We start from the raw sequence: 17,518 nt of genomic DNA on the forward strand, positions 1-17,518 counted from the left end.
TGCTAGATGGTAAGTAAACTGTTCCATGCATCAATATTGGTTAGAAGCATTCTTTACGAATGAAATGTGAGGTTTCACAGCAGTTTTCTCTCCCCATGGCGTCCCAAGAGAACAAGCAGACTAAAGGAGTGGGAAGAAGTGCCTTGCTGGTGTTAAAAGGTTTATGCTTAGAAAGCATAAAACTGCTGAGTGAACATACGCTGCTAAAACTCTCTCCCTCCACCCTGTTAAAAAGGCAGACTTGATGGCAGAAAAATAGTAAAGTAGTTCCTATGTTATCAAACATGACTCTTTTTCCCACATCTAGTAAAGGCACTTTTTGACATTTAAAAAACTGTTTTGTTCCCTTTTCAAAGACGCTTTCACGTATCACGTGTTTCTAAAATATTAGTTTAAAAACCAAAATCCTCACTGCTCAAATCCTAAAGAAAACATTTTCAATGTAACACTGCATTTTACCACTGTTTTCTTTTAAGACACTGAAAATTTTGAAGAAAACATTTTCTTTTCATTTGATGAACCCCAAATGAGATCTCCTTTTGATTTCTCATAACTTTCAACAAGCTGAAAATTCAAAAACTGCGCAGCAGAGGGGTGAAGCTCCCTGCAGTGCCTTAAACCATCAAGGAAATTCCAGCGAAAAGGCAAATATCTGCCTTAATGCCATTCACATTTCACAGACTGTAACTCAGAAATCATAAAGTCTAGTTCAGCAAAGTTAAAGGGTAAAATACAACTCATGTTGTACTGGGTTGTTAAGTCCTTAGTAGTTGATTTAAAAAATATGAAAAAACATGGAAACAAACAAACCAACCAACCCTCAACCCCCCAGATTATTCTGCTTATCCCTTAAGTATATGGATTTCCTCCCAAGTATCTCCAAAGATGCCTCTGAGCACACTGACCACACATTCAAACTCGTCTGGCTCTTTCTGTTCAACTTAACAGCTACACAGAAACTCAGATTCAAAAAACCAGTCGTGAAGCCACCTCTTTTCTCTCAGAAATGAAACATGGGTGCTTCCTCCCAGACCTCCGCATGCCAAACCCCACAAAGTCTGAAGAGTCTCAGAGCTGATGCCTCCTTTTGGGCAAAAGCAAACCGTCTGCTGAATGCTAGAATAAGCTTGCAGAGAATATGAATATTGGCTTCATATTTTGGTAATTAACAGGGGAACAAAGGTGCAGGTAACCACCACAGTGCCTTTTATGGAATCAGACATGTTTTCCATGAGAAAATACAGTGACTCTAATTTTTAAATATGAGTTTAAAAGACCTCTTTAGAAGCTTCCTACTCCTGTACTTACAAGTAACGAAGCATCTATGTAAGAGCAGCTTCAGATCTTCCTTTATTTTCTTAGTCATTCACCACCCAGCGTAGGGGACTTTGCTGTACAGTGAACACTCTTCAGGCTAGGTATGGACACTTACTAGAGAGGGTGGGGAAGAGGAAATTTTAAATGTGAATCAGAGACTACATCAAGCCTTTGGAGGACTGGGCTTGACCTTTAATGATAGGACAGGCAGTGAGACAGACAATTTTCCCCCGTAAAGCTATGTATATAGGTTGAATGCATGCAGTTATCATGTAGGTGTGCTGGTTCAAATGTTTCCTATAGGGAGAAAGCAATTGAGAATCATTGCATCTTTCACTGGGTAAGACCAGAATCCATTTCTTAGCGACTGCTATGGCAGTTGGAGTCTTCAGTTTGGGATTCATCACTGCTTGACCCATTTCTGGATAAGACTACATTTAAATGACAGGTGTAAAACCTACGTACTTTTCACAGGCGTAAAGAATACATATTAAATGTAAAAACATACATAGACACATAACGAACACACAGAAGAAGCATTTGTAAGGACATTTACAATAAATGGCACTAAACACCTTTATTAAGATTTTTAATTTTTCTTTTACGAAAAATGAATAGGATTCTTTTTTCCCTTGTATGCAGAGGAAGAGCAAACTAATGGCAAAAATCAAGAATGCTTTCTTATTTCAATACCATCTTTGTTGCCACAAAGATACAACTATTTAACAGACAAGAAATACTGTTTATTGCAGACTTTAAGCTGATTCATGTGAAAAAGGCACTATGAAACTTAATCAAACTAGACGATTAAATTTGTCTAAATTAAGTGATATTATATATTATATATAATACATATATTATATATAAAATCACACAACCATGTGAAATAACAGAATATTTTTGTGACAAAAATCATTGCATCTTCAAAAATAATATTTGCTGGAAGGGATGTTTCCTTTTCTCCCCCTTTTGCCTCCAGGAATCCACTTTTCCAAAAGATTACATTTATAAAGGAACAATAGCTTTTTACATAAGGAAAAACGGACATCTGGGATCAACACACAAAGCAGTCTAGATTATACACTGTTCTTTTGATGGGTTAAATTACAAACAAAAAAATGCAAGTATATTAAAAAAAAAGTACTGCAAATCGTTTCATGGCTACCTACAGCAGATCTGATCATCTCTTTGAGCTGAGTTGTGTTACTAGTTATTCCTTTTTGTGCAATATTATAGTTCATCACGAGTGAAGTATTGATAAAATCAATGTACAGAATATTATTTTGCTATAAACAGCATCATTAGTAATAAAACATCTTGGGAGTGATGCAAGAAAGATTCAGTCTATGTCGGGCTGCTCATTCTCTAAATGTTTCCTCTCTGATTGCTGGCATCAACGACTTAACTAAACATCCTGCAGCTGAATGCATGACAAGAAAGACTGAGCCAAAAAGACATAATTGCAAACTACAGCAAGAGAAGGGATTCAGAATCTTAGTATTACTGAAGGGTTCAAATGCTTTTTTATTGCTGGCTTAGCTTCTCTCGGATGAATCACAAAGACAGAGGTGTTCCTGTTTATCTGTCATGAAATGGTTAATTCCATAAAGCCAAGACTCCTCTTTGGGTGTAAATGAGTCATGTGCCATGATTCATTTTCACCTGTCAAGAACCTCTATAGAATTTCTCATGTGTTCATTTTTAATGATAAGAAGCCAGCAGCAGGTACTTCTGTGGACACTAATGTAAATTTTCTTTATGGTGGCTAGTTACGTTTACAATATTATAAGACATTCCCCTGCTCTGCTTCCTAAAGCAAAGCTGGATGGCATAATGCTATGGACAATGGAATTAAAGAAAAGAGGAAAGACATTTTAGTGGCTGCTTCCTTCATCAAAGGACTCCACGCCTGAATCTGTGGCAGCTGCACTGATTTTTTCTTGTCGCCTTCTCATAATTTCTTGCAGTTCTGAACTACCGCTGTTAGCCTATAAACAAATAAAAAAGAAAGAGTTTACTTGCGGTTTTGACACATGATGAAGATCCTCTGCCAGCATTTTATTAAGATAGATGTTTGAACAAGTTAAACTCACCTTGCAGCTCCAGAACTAAAAATGCACTAAGAATCTGGTTAAATAACATTTGGAATAGGAAAGGATTTACACTATCCTTAAATGTGGACCAGAAAAGAACCTGAAGACTATTAAAAGTGTCAGCTTGACTTTTAGCACTGCTGAGCATCTTTAATTCTCACGCAAGCCCCTGGAAGTGTTGGATATTTATGGGGTGAAATATGGCCTCAGTAAAAGCAGGGTTAAAGCCCAGCACATTTGTTAGAATTCCACCCTTGAATACTTAAATATCATGGCAATCATATTTAGAAATTAAAGCACATAAACCCTTGGTGGGTTTAGATTTATGTAAACACAAAATTCATGCACGCACAAGGGTTTGCACAGCAAAGGCCTAAATAAGGATTGAGGTACCTAATCCTAGTATCCCACACTACACCATCATGCATTTGCTGTTCAGAGACACAGGCTTCGAACTTAGAACACAGTATTAAGAACTGAATCATATTACTATATTAGCAACAGTGTAGTATTGTGAGGACAAGGCCTTATTTCACCTTTCAGGGTGAAAAACAGGTCTGCTGAGCTAGCTGCAACTAGCTTGCTTAACAACATAAATGAAGTTATTAGCAAGGCCAGAACACACATCCACTAGAGCAGAACTTTCCAAAGCGTGCATGACTTTGAATGAGACTAGAGGATTATAAAGCAAGAACCATAGCTGCTACTGTGTTATTTGGCTATGACATGACCTTCCAAGCTTCAAAACTATCTTCCAAAATAGTCTCTGAATAAGGAAGAAAAAACTGTTTTTGAAATTTGTAAAACAAATTTCAGGACTGTTAAGGGGAAAAAATCCTTCAAATGATTCTGAACTCTGAAAATTTATCCCACTACATAAAATTTAATTTAAATTTATCCCATTATATCCATTACAATGCATTATCTGATGTCATTACCTGGCAGACAGGGAGGAAGGCTAGGATGCTTCTGCTAGGTAAATTACCATTGCTCTCTCCTCCCAGAGTGGAAGGGCAAAGCAGGGGGCTTATTGACTCCCTGAAACCAAGAGAGCACTTCTGTCTTAATTCATCTTGTCCTTGCCCACTTGGTTTCAGATACAGAGCAAGTGCAGCAGTCACCCATTACTAAGTCATGCATAAAAAACATCAGCAGATATCCGACAACATGCTTTATCAGAGGTCATGTGCAAATATTTTTCTGAAAATGACTGAGCAGCCGAGGCTGAAACAGTTTACCTTCCTGATAATATCAGTAACAACATGACTGATGAGCTTGAAACTCTGCTCAACTAAACCGACTGCAATCCATCATGTGGCATAGCACAACAGGCACATCCTACTCAGAGACGGGGTAGCTAGTTAGCCTAGGGCTGTTCTTGGGAATACAATTTTGGGAACAGACTTCTAGACCTTGGCCTTAGTGATTCACCCAGCTTAGTCTCTAACCAGATCATCAGGTATCCGTAAGCTCCATTGTTCAATCCCACTTCTGTACCTGGGCCATTCCTTTCACTGAGGTGTCAAAGAGAATAAGCTATTCTTCCAACCAATTTGATACATATATCAGATAGAAACCGTTTTCAGTTTTAGAGGGACGTGTGCCCATGCTTCCCATTGATGGAGTAGGAAGACAATGAGAATGTGGACCTGAAGTGTTCCCTTCTGGAGATGACAAAGCTGGTGTTCAGGATATTGTGTCTCTACACTTACCTTCTGTAGCACTTTTCAACACCAGAGCCTGAAATGCTCAACAAAAGTTAAGGAAATGGACACATAAAAACTCATAATCATGGAAACTATTGATATTTTCACTTTGCAATGAAAAAGTAAATCCATATAGATGACCAGCCAAGTTGTTATGATGCACTATACTTGGTATACAAGGTGAACTTCAACTCTCTGGAGCAGTCCCAGAAAATAGCTCCCAAGGGGGATACTCTGATCAGTGCAAAGAGTGTGGTGCATCCTGCCTCCTCCCGAGACACCGCTGCTTGCCACCACAATTTCCTTTGGCAGAAAGGTGGTGATTGCCCTGGCTATGGCCAGCTCTCTGCTGTCTGACACACTGGTCTCACACAGCCTTATCTTTCTGCTTTTGCTTGGCCAGGCCCAGAAAGCTGTTAAACCTCAAACACCTTCCCCACATTTGCAGTCTGTTTATACAGGGGCCACAAAACTTCATTAGGAGTCTTGCTTCCTTGAATGTTTTAAACTCTGGTGTGATTCAGGGCTGAATGGAGTTACCATGAAAATAAAGTAAAGCAATTGAAATTATGGTATCTATTAATTTTTTTCTTCGTAAGGGTATCACTAAATTCCAACAACAATTGGAAATCCAATTACAATACTGAATTACTCTGCCTGAGGTAGAACACTAAAAGGAAAATTGTAGCTGCATAAAGGTGAAGATCTGGTTGTCCGTATTTGGGAATGCAGCCCCAAATCTGAGAGATACGCCTTTCACTTGCAGAAATGGTATGAATCCAGAAACACTTGTGGAAGATCCCGAGTAGAAATAACAAAGAGACGAGGCATGGAGTTCTGTAATGCTAGAGAGCAGGTGGATTTGCTCTGTCTCTGCCTATTATTGCTATTTGTACTTAACACCCAGGTCATTTACTGCAGTGTGACACCACAAATACTACATAAAGGATGCCAGAGAACTTAATGAAAATTTATACTGATTAATCATGTAGGACAATTACGGTGGTCAAACCTATAACCCAGTAACTGCTTATAAAAAGCATTCAGTTGTAAAGTAGGCCTGACACTGGTGCAAGTATATGTGTGGTTAAATGCTTCCGCTGGTAGAAGCGTTTCTAGTTTGAGCAGTAAGAACATAGCCCTGTTTGGAACATGCAAGCTCATCTTTGCTAGGTCACATGTAGACATTTTGGCTGTGATACTCATTCCTATAGCCTCTTTTAAACAAGGACAGCCTTCCTAAACCCTGCAACTTGAAATATTATAGGGACAGAAAGAAAGATGCGACTTAATGTTTTGGGTAATTCAGCAAACAACAGGCTAAAGCAGAATTGCATAAATTCTGAAATTCATCAGTTAAACCTCAAATAACTGAGGTAAAAATAAATATTTCAATTACCTTCTCACTAATAAAATCCAATGACCTTGTTAAACTCTCAGTACCTGTTTATTAACACTTGTAGAGCATTTATTAGACAAGTTTTTACTGATCAGTTTCCTGCAGAGCGAGATCTAACTGAGGCAAGCAGAATAACAGCACAGAGGAAAAAAAAGGACAGACTTCTACAATCCAATCCACCTCTGCTTTTCAAACCAACTTTCACCACAAAGGGACTTCCACCTCAGTACACAGAAGCCTTATGAAACTGAAATAAGATTGTTGACATTCCAGAAAAGTTGAATACGCATATATCTTCACTAGGAAATGATGGATTGCTCTGGACTGTAGTGACATATATTCCTAAGAATAAAAGTGAAATATTTCTCCTTTCCCCTCACAGGAAAACAAGGCTTGAAGAAGGGAATAAAGCAATTTTAACAGTGTTAGAAAGCAATGCTCTCTGATCTACACGGATCAGGTAAATTGTAAAATATGCATCATCATAAACTTGTCTTTAACAATACACCTGGCAGTTAAAGCTTAAAATCATTTAAGCAAGACAGTCCCAGCTTCATGAGGGGATAGAAACACATTTTAAACTACTTCAAGATTTTCTTTTGAACAGGATGTGAAGAATATAGCTTCTCATTTGGGTTAGTCTCAGCTCTAGACAGTATCAAGTCCATTTCCCCACTTGCCACAGCAAGTTTTAAAAAAAGAAGCAGATGCACCTGCAATTCTCCTGGTTTAAAATTGGTAAGCATTCTCCCTAGCACAACTCTCTATACAAGCTTTTAAGGTGTTTAAGGAACAATACTACTGTAATTAAAGTAAACCGCCACAGAGCAATGAATACAAAGATACAACACTTTTATCCTCAGCTCAGTAATCCTCTAGCACAACGTCAAATGTATTTTCCCCCACTTAGGAACCCAGCAATACAGATGCCCCAGCGTTTGACCTGAAAGACCTCAAGATTCAACAGTGAGATCACTCTACCACTTTCTCATGCCTAAGACATCAAATCTACTCTACAAAGATTAAAGCAAAACTAACTCATCACCACCAAATGTACCTTTTTGTCCAAGTACCAGGTAGAGCAAGAAGCAAGAAAAAGGACATTTTACTCTCTGCTATTGTTTTCCCCAAAGCCCTTTCTGGCTCATTTTGTCTTCTTGCAGCCTCATTACAGCGTACCATGTCTTAAACTTGAGTACTACCACGCACTTTTGCTAACGCTTTGTGGACCCCTTTAGAAGTGGGGAGAGATCCCACCTGGTGTTTTGATGGATGCTGTTTTAATGGATTGATACCCAATAACTCAGGTACAAATAATGGTTATCAATATGATGGGAACTGAGGAAAAAACAGCTGCCTCACAGGAAGAGCTATTTACTTCTATAGGTTCAAAAGTGGCGACCCAGCATCAGGTTAGTAAGAAGGGTTATACATACCTCCAAGGCAGATTTCTGTACCGTAATTTGGATGTAGACTCTAGACCCTTCTGGGCAAACAGTCCTCAGTTCCTCTTTATTGAGGGAGAAAAGCTGAGCACCCGTCAGCACGCCAAGGCTGTTGACAGTCCTGGGGTCATACCAAGGGAACAAACACGAAATAAGCAAAATAACACAAGCCAAGGGAGAGAAGTAGGTTGTCTTCATCCCATCCCACATTGTCTCAGGTGGGGTTACTAAATCAAGATAAAACTTTATGCAACAGGACTCTTGAAGTCAATTCAGTATCTGTTATAACAAGAATCTTTTGGTGGAGGATAATATATAAATTTTTTTTTCCTAAATATATCTATATCTCTACAGATCTATAACCACATTGATATATATTGATATATGTATTACATACACATACATACATAAATATATATGTAAAAACAAATTCTTTTTTCCAAGGATGCAGCTGACGTGTCTTGATTTTCAGAAGGCTCTTGATTTTAAAAAGTGGGCAGACCATATCCTCATTACTGGCAGGAAAATAATTTTAAGAAGTTTTCTTACATTTGCCCTCAAACTTACACAGGGTTGAATCCTTTGGACTGCAACCACGCTTTCACATCCTCAGGCGAAGAGTCGTAAGTGATGTTAACTACTGGGATGTTTGGTCGTGGCACATGGAACTTCCTCTGGGCAGCGCTCCGGCCGATGGTGAGCCGGTGAACAAGTTCATCCTGCACCTCCTCCATCTGTGATTTCCTGCCTAGAGAGAGAGATGCCCCACAGGAGTTATTCTCAAGGCTGCTTTATCAAAGCCAGGTCATTTCTTATACTCTATTTTAAATCTTAAGCTTTTTTTTTTTTCTTTAAAGATTCATTCACTAGATCTGACTGCATTATTATTCTCCTTTGTCACCAGGGAAGATATCAATATTCCCACTCCTCTCTTCGCAAAACAAAAGCAACCCCCTCCCCAAAATTTAACTGAGACCCTAGAAAGGAGATGAGCTTGATGTCGCACAGAGGCCTAGATCAGTCTGACAGCTGTAGAAAAACATGGGCACGGAGGGTTATTCAGTTGTCATAGTCTCCATTTCTTCAAATAGAATTACAATGTTTTAAAAATGAAAACAAAAAAGATGAGGAAGAATATAAAATTGCCTACACTGTGGAAAGGCAGCACTTTCCACAAACATTTTTTAATTGAAAGCTCAACTTTTTAGTGCAAATCAAGGTAGGCAAAAAAATTTCACTGCTGCTGACACATATCATCTTACATCTAATAAGCTGTTATAATAATCACATTTTTAAGGGGTTTTAAGAAATTTGAATTCACTCCAAGCCTGGAGTAACTGGTTAGCTAAAACAATGTCACACTTTGCATTAAAAAAGAATTAAAAAAAAAGTAGTTTCTCTCACCAGAGACACCAGAGACACTGGAATTGGGCAAGACTTTTTTTTTTTTAAAGCAAAACGGTACAAATTTGCTATCCCACAGAACCCATTTGTCTGAAGCATTTAGTTCAGTTGCTGGTCATTAGCAGGCAACAAACTGAAATGCTTTTCATGCATTTCAACAGAATTAATTATAATGACACTGAAAATTGTTTAAAATGGATATAAAAAGTTCTATGGATAATTTCACAAAAATAGGTAGAAGCCAAAAGGGTGTAAATATCTTTTTGGGCACAGAGAAGATACTGATTTAGCACAGTTAAACTCTCCATGCAGTAACTCTGGAATAACTATAAAAATCCTTTGACACACAACTTTAAATGATCTCAAAAATTCTCAGGATTTCCTTACCAAGATATTTTTAGTCATCTTTATTCAACCTTCTCACTTTGATACATAAACAGTAACTACAGCACCTTCTCTGATGCACTCACAGATGGCAAAAACTATCCCTTTTCTTCCATTACACTGATAGCAACAGAGGAAAATGACACAACTTCAATATGAAAAAACTGTAAGATAGCAAAAATGTTTCTTTCTCTACTTTCCTTTTATATTCTCCCAAAACCTCTCCAAGGATCAACATCTCTAGCCAGTTAGACAAATAAAAACAAGCTTTACATAGGCTTTTAGGATTTTTTTTTTTAATCACCACAAAAAAAGAAAAATCCTTGGTTTAGCCATTTTCTTTTACAAAATAGCCCCAGGTTGAAAGTGGACAAAATATCTCTAGCAAAATATTTGAGGCATTCAGGCCCTATTGTGTTGGTTTCCGCCCCCCTCCCCCCCCCCGAGTGTGAATCAGACGCCAAAATGACATGTGCTCAGTGATATGTGAAGGTCTGAGATGGGATGTACAAGTAAAGCCTTTAGGCAATGTTATCGAAGCACGCACCAGCTATTTTCCCAAACAGGAAGAGAGCGAGAAAATTGCTATCTTCCTTCTATTTACACAGATTTTGAAAGACTTACGTTTTACCTAGACCAAGACTATATCAAAAGATAAATATTTAGCTGTTAGATAACAGATTCTTACTGTTGTTAGATGCCTTATCATAAATAAACAAGATACCCTCGGCGTGAAGCAGGTGCTACGCCGCGCGTTCTCTGCAGGGTTCAGCTGGGTACTTGGGTAGCAGGTGTACAGGCAGGGCTGCCCGTTACCTTTGCAGAGGCAGCTATTCTGCGAGGACTGTGAGGTATCTGAAGCCCATTAACTGGGCTTGAGCGACAGCTCCCGGGAGGGCACAGGAGCTCTCACGTGTGGCCCAGGGCCTCAGCGGAGGCTGAGAGAGCAAGAGATGTCTTGTAACCACTTAGTCTACAGCAACCCTTCACACCTCACACCCTGTACCTGAAGCCAGGATGGTCTTCACATTTTCCATCTGTCATGGATAGAGAAGGCCATCATGGATTCAAGGAAACACACTTGCTACAGCATGCAAAGTCCTTCTTACATGGAAATAAAATGATCATTTTTGTGCGTGTGTGTGTGTGAAATTCACGCTCACTTTCCACATCTTTCATAACTGCTCGGGTTTCTGTTTTTATTTAAGTAACAAACTGCCCAAAATAGGACAAAGGCAGAAGTTGGCCCTACTGCTTCTTTGGGAAACAGCAGTGAAGACTGTTCCTCCTGCCAGGCTGTTCTCCATTTGTAATTTCCAGCCAGCCAGTCTGTTATGTGAAAATATTAAAAAGGTCCCAGAGCCTTCCTGAGTTCAGAGCTTAGGCAAGAGCTTGTCTACCACCAGGCAATGTCAAAGCAGGCTCCACCGACTGAGTGTGGGTATCCAAGCAGGCATGCTTCCCACCCACTGGGGACAGGGGGGAAAAGAAGCCCTTCTGCAGAAAGGATTACGCTTGGTGCCAGTTTTTACCTCAGGTGGAAGTGGGATTTTCTGATAAGGCAGGAAGGCAGAGGATGGGAAAAGCTGTCAGTTCTTGAACCGCAAAAAGCTCATTATTTTAACAGCTATTACTTTAAAAGCTATAGCAAAGCTTATGCTTGCCTACAAGTTTCAGTTATTTTTAAGCCAAGCAATCACATTGCTTGAAGTGCATTTAGGACAGAAATTATTGACTAAGTAAGTTCTCCTAAACTAACTTGCTTTTCAGTCGATACAGATTAGAAGCCTCAGCAGCAGTTAGGCTTTATATTTACAAGGTGGCCTTAATCAGAACTTTTCGTGACTGCCACACACTGCTGGATGCAGGTTACCATGTTTTTCCCAGCTAAAGGGCTATGGAGTACGTTCTGTTGTCCCCCTGAGACAAGGACACGAAAGTTTGCTCAGTGGCCTGCCTGTTGCTGTTGCTTTGACCAAGCCAAGGGCACCTGATTATAAGACGAGTCTCCTACAACACGATTACAACATGGTTCCTATGCATTAGTCAGACCTGTAAGTCTTCTTGCGAGCCTTGGATACATGTTCCAGAATGGTGCTAATGCCCTAGAAATATGGATGACCATGGATAGAAGTGTAAAAACAGCCTAGCTGATTTCAAAAGCAATTCAGATTGTAATGCAGCAGTGAGTTCGCATGGAAAACGTACATTACCTAGAATACCAGCATGGGCATTTACACCGTTGAAAACCACTGACTGAAGATCCCAGTCATAAAAGGAGAGGATTTAGGACTGGGACAAGTGCAGAAACGTTTTGTCCCTACTTACCATCGTGATTAGCGAGGGTCAGAACACACATATATAGAAAATGTGTATTTTAAACATAGGGTTAAAGCTAAATATTTCATAAATATTTACCTTAAACACAAGGTTTTAAGGAATTTAAGGATTAAGCAAAAACACAGGAATGGGAGAAATACTTTTTTTCTTGCTTCTTAGACAAACTTACGATCCACAGGAACTTGCTTTTGCCTCTGGGTGTCTCGTGCAAGACTACCACCGCTGTCGCTAGATGTGCTGCTTTGGCGGCTGATGGTGGCTGGTGCTTTGGGCACGGGAACCGGTATAGGTGCTGGTGTGCTAGGAGGGAGGGGGACAGCCACGGGGACAGGAGCGGGTGTTGGAGGTGGCGAAGGAGTAGCAGGAACTGGATCGGGTTGTTTTGCAACATAGTCCGTCCTTTGTTTCTGAAAAGATGCAGAGAGACTCAGTTCGAAAACAAAACTTGGACAAGATATCAGACAAGACATCTTGGACAAACTCAGGTTTCTGCGGAAAATGCTGGTATGCTTTGCACCAACTGATTTCATTTATGCACAACAACATCTTACTTGCCGAATATTGTTCCAAAATTTGCCAAAACTTGATTTGGCATCAATGTTTGACATCAATTTCTTTCTCTGTCAGACACAAAATTCACAGCAATGGCATCATCTGAAACACATTTCTTTCTTTCAAACGGAGGAGTTCTATAAATGAAAGTGTTTTTAAATCCCAGACTTCTACTACCCAGCACTTTTTAACAGCTTCCAAAATTTTTGAATTGTTGGACTTTATCAGTGTACAAATGCATATTTTAGAGAAGTCATGTAAAAAAATAGTGAAAAATGAACATACCCAGCCACACCTAAGCCCGACTAATGGTTTAACTTACAAACATCACTGAGGTTGGGATAACACATTGTTTCTTGAACTGCAGACACCATTTAAGAGGTTCGTATTCCTCCTACCCATTCAGTTGTGCCTTTTCAGCTATTTGTGTTGTCAATACATGCCACCTCAACGCAATAATCCAACAAAAAAACCCAAACCCCAAACTCCACAATTCTTGGAATAGGGTTGTTGTTTCTTTTCCCCCACTTTACGCAATATTCTAACAACATGCAAATTATCTTGCTGCTAATAACTAACTAGCAGGTGTCTCAAGAATAATTTTGGGGGATAATTTCTTTTTTCCTTCTTTGCCTTTAGAATGGCACCAGTTACAGGAAGAGGCATGTATCTTCCCAAAGCAATCCCAATGACAGACAAGCCCAGAAGCTCATATGCAACCTGTGCTACCCTTTTCTTTCAAACAGTTCAAACTCCACATCTCACTGTTTTAACAGTGCTCCCTCTCCACAGTTTTGGACTAACACAGATTGAAAATTTAATATTAAAGTTTGTTTGCTCAATAGGGATGCCTCACTTCTTAGTTATGAGAAGTCTGCTTACTTTGCTATGAAAATAGATGAGTACATTCCCCAGATTCATTGCTACTTCCTGAAATACTCTTCCCTATTTCCTTGGAGGCGAAGGGTTTATGGCAGATCAAGTAGGGAAATATTTGTAGGAGCCAGATGTTAGAATCTGAGCAGCACATCACTGCCCTGACAACAATCAAACTTTCATTAAATGTCAGCAACTGCCCTTATACAGGAATCCCCAACTTGGTAAGTCTAACTGATGGACAAGGCATTTTGTAGTGAATGTAAACTGGGACCATTACAGCTAAGCTATGCTGAGTTACTCCAGCAGAAAATTTATCCCATCAGCTTCTATGGCCAGTCAAGTAAGCCTAGGAAAAAAGTCTTTTGTTTCCCTTCGATAATTTTTCACTTAAATTGTAGTAGTCAGCTACTGAAGCAAACATACAGTCTTACAATACATTCCCCATTAAACCTTTTTGTTTTTTCTTTTTTTTCCTTAGCATTTAGTTGTTCAAAGGCATTCATCTCAATTATTTTGTGTTCACCCTGTGCAGTGCATTGTGGGGAGATTAAAAAAGAAAAAATAATCATATGATTGACTTTTCTGTATTCTAGTCCTTTAATGTTAAGACAATAAATACTTTTTAAAATGTCAAATGCCAAGAAAAGTGAAATCCATAATATAAAAGAGAACAAGCAGAATAATGTATATTTAAGAAACCTGTCCTTTGGTGGAAAGAGAGTGCACTACTATAGGTATACAGTAAGTATACCGTAATTTATGATACATAGGTGTACTATGGTATATCCAAAATCTTGTTAATGAATTTAAAAATTTCACAGATATTAGAATGTTTTAATGATATTCAGATATTTTTTAATCTCGTTCACAGATTCCACTTGCTAGACTGTTATCCCCACAATGTACCCTCATGTGTGCCCTGACCTTCTTAAACAACATGCAAGGAAAAAGCACGTCTCTTTTTATGGTATAGAGGATTCATTACAAATGACGGCATCAACTGCATACCACCACAATCATAATCCAGAAAAAGTGTTAGCTAAACACTACACGTAGCTCTCAATGGATGCTACTGATGTAGTTTCAAAAACATGCTGAACTGCAATCACAAGCCTCATCAGAATGATTTGCTGGAGTGAAAATAAAAATTAAACTGGAAGCATCACTCAAATTCTAAATTTAAAGATGAAACCACATTGAAATACAATTCAAATTTTGTTTGGCACAAAATTGGCACAAAAGCCAATTATACATTTGAATCACATTTAACATTTCTTTTTTTAAACATTTCTTTTTTTAACTCCAGATCTTTTAAGGACTTCCACACATTCATCCCATCATTTCTATTCATCGCTACAAAGAAAACAAGCATGCAATATGGAATTTGGTAACTACATAGTCCAAAAGAGTCATTTTTGAGGTTCAATATCAGACGAGTAATTTTGTTACCTCTGAAAGCTCTCCAAGCAATTGCTGTGAGGAAAATGGAGTAAATCACATCAAATAGTACTGTTAGAAAGGTAAAAAGTAACTGCCTCACATATCACTCCTGAAATTTCATACACATTAGCAATTTAAAACAAAAGAACATCAGTGCTAATAATTACCTCTTCTTACTCACTAAGCAACTCACAAAGTGAGTTATTCTTATTTTCTTCTTTTGAATAATGAGTGGAGTGTTGGCTACAAAACATACCTATGTGACACCATACAAGCAACGAGCTCTTTTCAAAGCATCTATCAGACAGAAACTTAGAAAAAACCAAAAAGCTGAAAATGGACTAAAGATCGTAAGATGAATGTAGAGAACACTTGCAACTGTAGAACACTAAGAATTAAATCACAGCAGGTATCAAAAAAAGGAACTTATTTATTTTAGCTCAGAAAATGAGGTAAAGGTCGCTGCTGACAGACATGTACCCACTAATTTGCTGACAGCCATCAGAACAATGAACAATCCCGGATTGGTTTCTTTTTTTCCTTCTTCCTTGCATTTTTTTCTTTTAAGAATAAACTTGCAATCTTCAACTCATGTAAATCGGAACAAATCCTTTAAATTATTTGGAATGGTGATGATACACACTCATTAAAAATCTGGATGTATCAGAAAACTTGCTGGGACTAAATTTTTTTTTTTTTTTGCCAGAAAAGCTTTTTCTACAAGAAAAAAGATAGAGGTTCCAAAGCTCTTTTTCAACACACTACAGGTTGCGTCTTGTTAAAAATCAAGATTGAGTATGATTTGATCTATTTTTAATGTAAGTAAGATAACAGTAGCAACCCTAATTTTTTATCATTTTAAAAGAACTGGGAATATTTTCAAATACATTTTGGCATCAGAAACAGGGAATATGTGTATTCAAACCATGGCAAATACAGACTTAGCATTAAAGAGGTATTGGATACAACCATAACTAGCATTAGTGCTGGGAAATGCTCTCATGAAGTTAACACAGACATGGAGCTTCCCGTTTACTCTCTCTCCGAACAGTTTAGTGCCACATTCCTGTTTGCACAGTGACAGAAGTTCACCAAGAGGGCTGCAGAGCATTCAGCCTCAGTTTTGTCAACAGCGTGGTAGTTTGGATGTTTTCTTGAGACTCACATTGGAGACCTCTCATTTGGGGCATGTACCTCCTTCCTTTGGCTATATTTTAAGAGAGAAGAGAGAACTAACTACTTGTCTTCACCCAAAAGGGACAATGAAGTACCCAAGACTGGAGGAGCAAATTTCAAGCAAGGTCTTTCGCCAGAGTTTCCTTTGGTGGCTTAGCTATTATGCAGAGTCAACTAGCTGCCTATTAAAATCCCATTACAAGGCACCTAACTAGCTCTTTGCAGAGTGTAAGGAATTTATGTTTTTATTGGATTTACAAACCCACCTTGCTAGAATCTTACCAGAGAGCAAGAAGTACATTAGTTCTTTAAGATGGAAGAAGGAGAAATTTAGACAGAACTTATTCAAATTGGTACTAGCTAGGATTTGTCCCCATTTCTTTTAAAAAAAAAAAATTATGGGCAAACTGGGGACTTTTAATTCCTGTCATTAATCAAACCCTTTTTACAACTATTCAGTACATTTTTGTATAATAAGTGGCATCCCATAATTTGGGATTGGATCAATGTTAAATTGGACAGGAGACAGCTTTTTTTTTTTTTTAAAGCCATCAAAGTATCTTGGTCTGATGGCAACTTTAAAGAGCACTTGATATGAAACGAGATAAAAGAGATACTGGCTCTTGGTCAAAAATTATGACATCTCTTTGGCCACTGCAAAATGAACACCTGGCAACTTCATCTCTTCATTATCAAACACTTCATGATCTGCAGGAAGGATACCAGTTGGCAAAAGATGAATATGACACTAACTTGGAGCACAAATGCTGTGCTTGAGGGGAAACAACTTCCCACAGAGATATTTGAAGTGAGCTGCTAAACAATGAGACTTGAAAGAAAGGTTTTGATAGTAGATCGCTGAGAAATGCAAAGGACACTTGTCCCAAGTCAGGTGGAGACTTCTGTCTTGGTGTTTACATACCATAAACATGCCTCTCATATATACTGTCACACTTCTGTGGATAGTCGTGGTTTTTTAAAATAAGACTACAGGACTGCATTTGGCTTAACGTTTACTCTCTGTGCCTCAGGATTTCATACACACCACTGATAATATAACTGTCTCACCTCACAAAGGGTGTAATGAGATTAATTAACATGCCCACCAAGATACACACCTCTATCCCAATTATGTTCCTCAAATTTCTTTTTCAAGAGCATTAAAAAAATGTTAGTAAAATGCACAGTAGATAGGAAACATTATGGTTAATTATTTTTTAGGTTCACCAGCAATACTTGTACAAAAGAAGAAATCAGAGTACTTGGGAAACTGTCTATGTTCATATATAATGGGATGGTGAAGTACCACTGTTGGTTCACGATAAAAAGGCAGACTAAACCACCAACACCACAAGAAACTCTGATAATCAAAAATTAACATTA

The 17,518-nt window shown here is 38.4% G+C and overlaps 1 protein-coding gene across 1 annotated transcript in view; it reads right to left on the reverse strand.

Annotated features, from left to right (window-relative positions):
* Window positions 1-1,879: 1,879 nt before the first annotated feature.
* The window catches only part of EPS8 (EGFR pathway substrate 8, signaling adaptor), a 139,730-nt gene continuing 124,091 nt past the window's right edge, over window positions 1,880-17,518 (reverse strand). The window contains exons 19-22 of the mRNA XM_075159999.1: window positions 12,258-12,495; window positions 8,528-8,708; window positions 7,952-8,081; window positions 1,880-3,305 (exon numbers count right to left, since the gene is read on the reverse strand). Of these exons, the coding sequence (XP_075016100.1) occupies window positions 3,192-3,305; window positions 7,952-8,081; window positions 8,528-8,708; window positions 12,258-12,495 (663 nt within the window). The 3' untranslated portion in view covers window positions 1,880-3,191. The remainder of the gene's footprint in view (window positions 3,306-7,951; window positions 8,082-8,527; window positions 8,709-12,257; window positions 12,496-17,518) is intronic.

This window comes from Calonectris borealis, chromosome 1 (assembly GCF_964195595.1).
Source record: "Calonectris borealis chromosome 1, bCalBor7.hap1.2, whole genome shotgun sequence".
Lineage (NCBI taxonomy): Eukaryota > Metazoa > Chordata > Aves > Procellariiformes > Procellariidae > Calonectris > Calonectris borealis.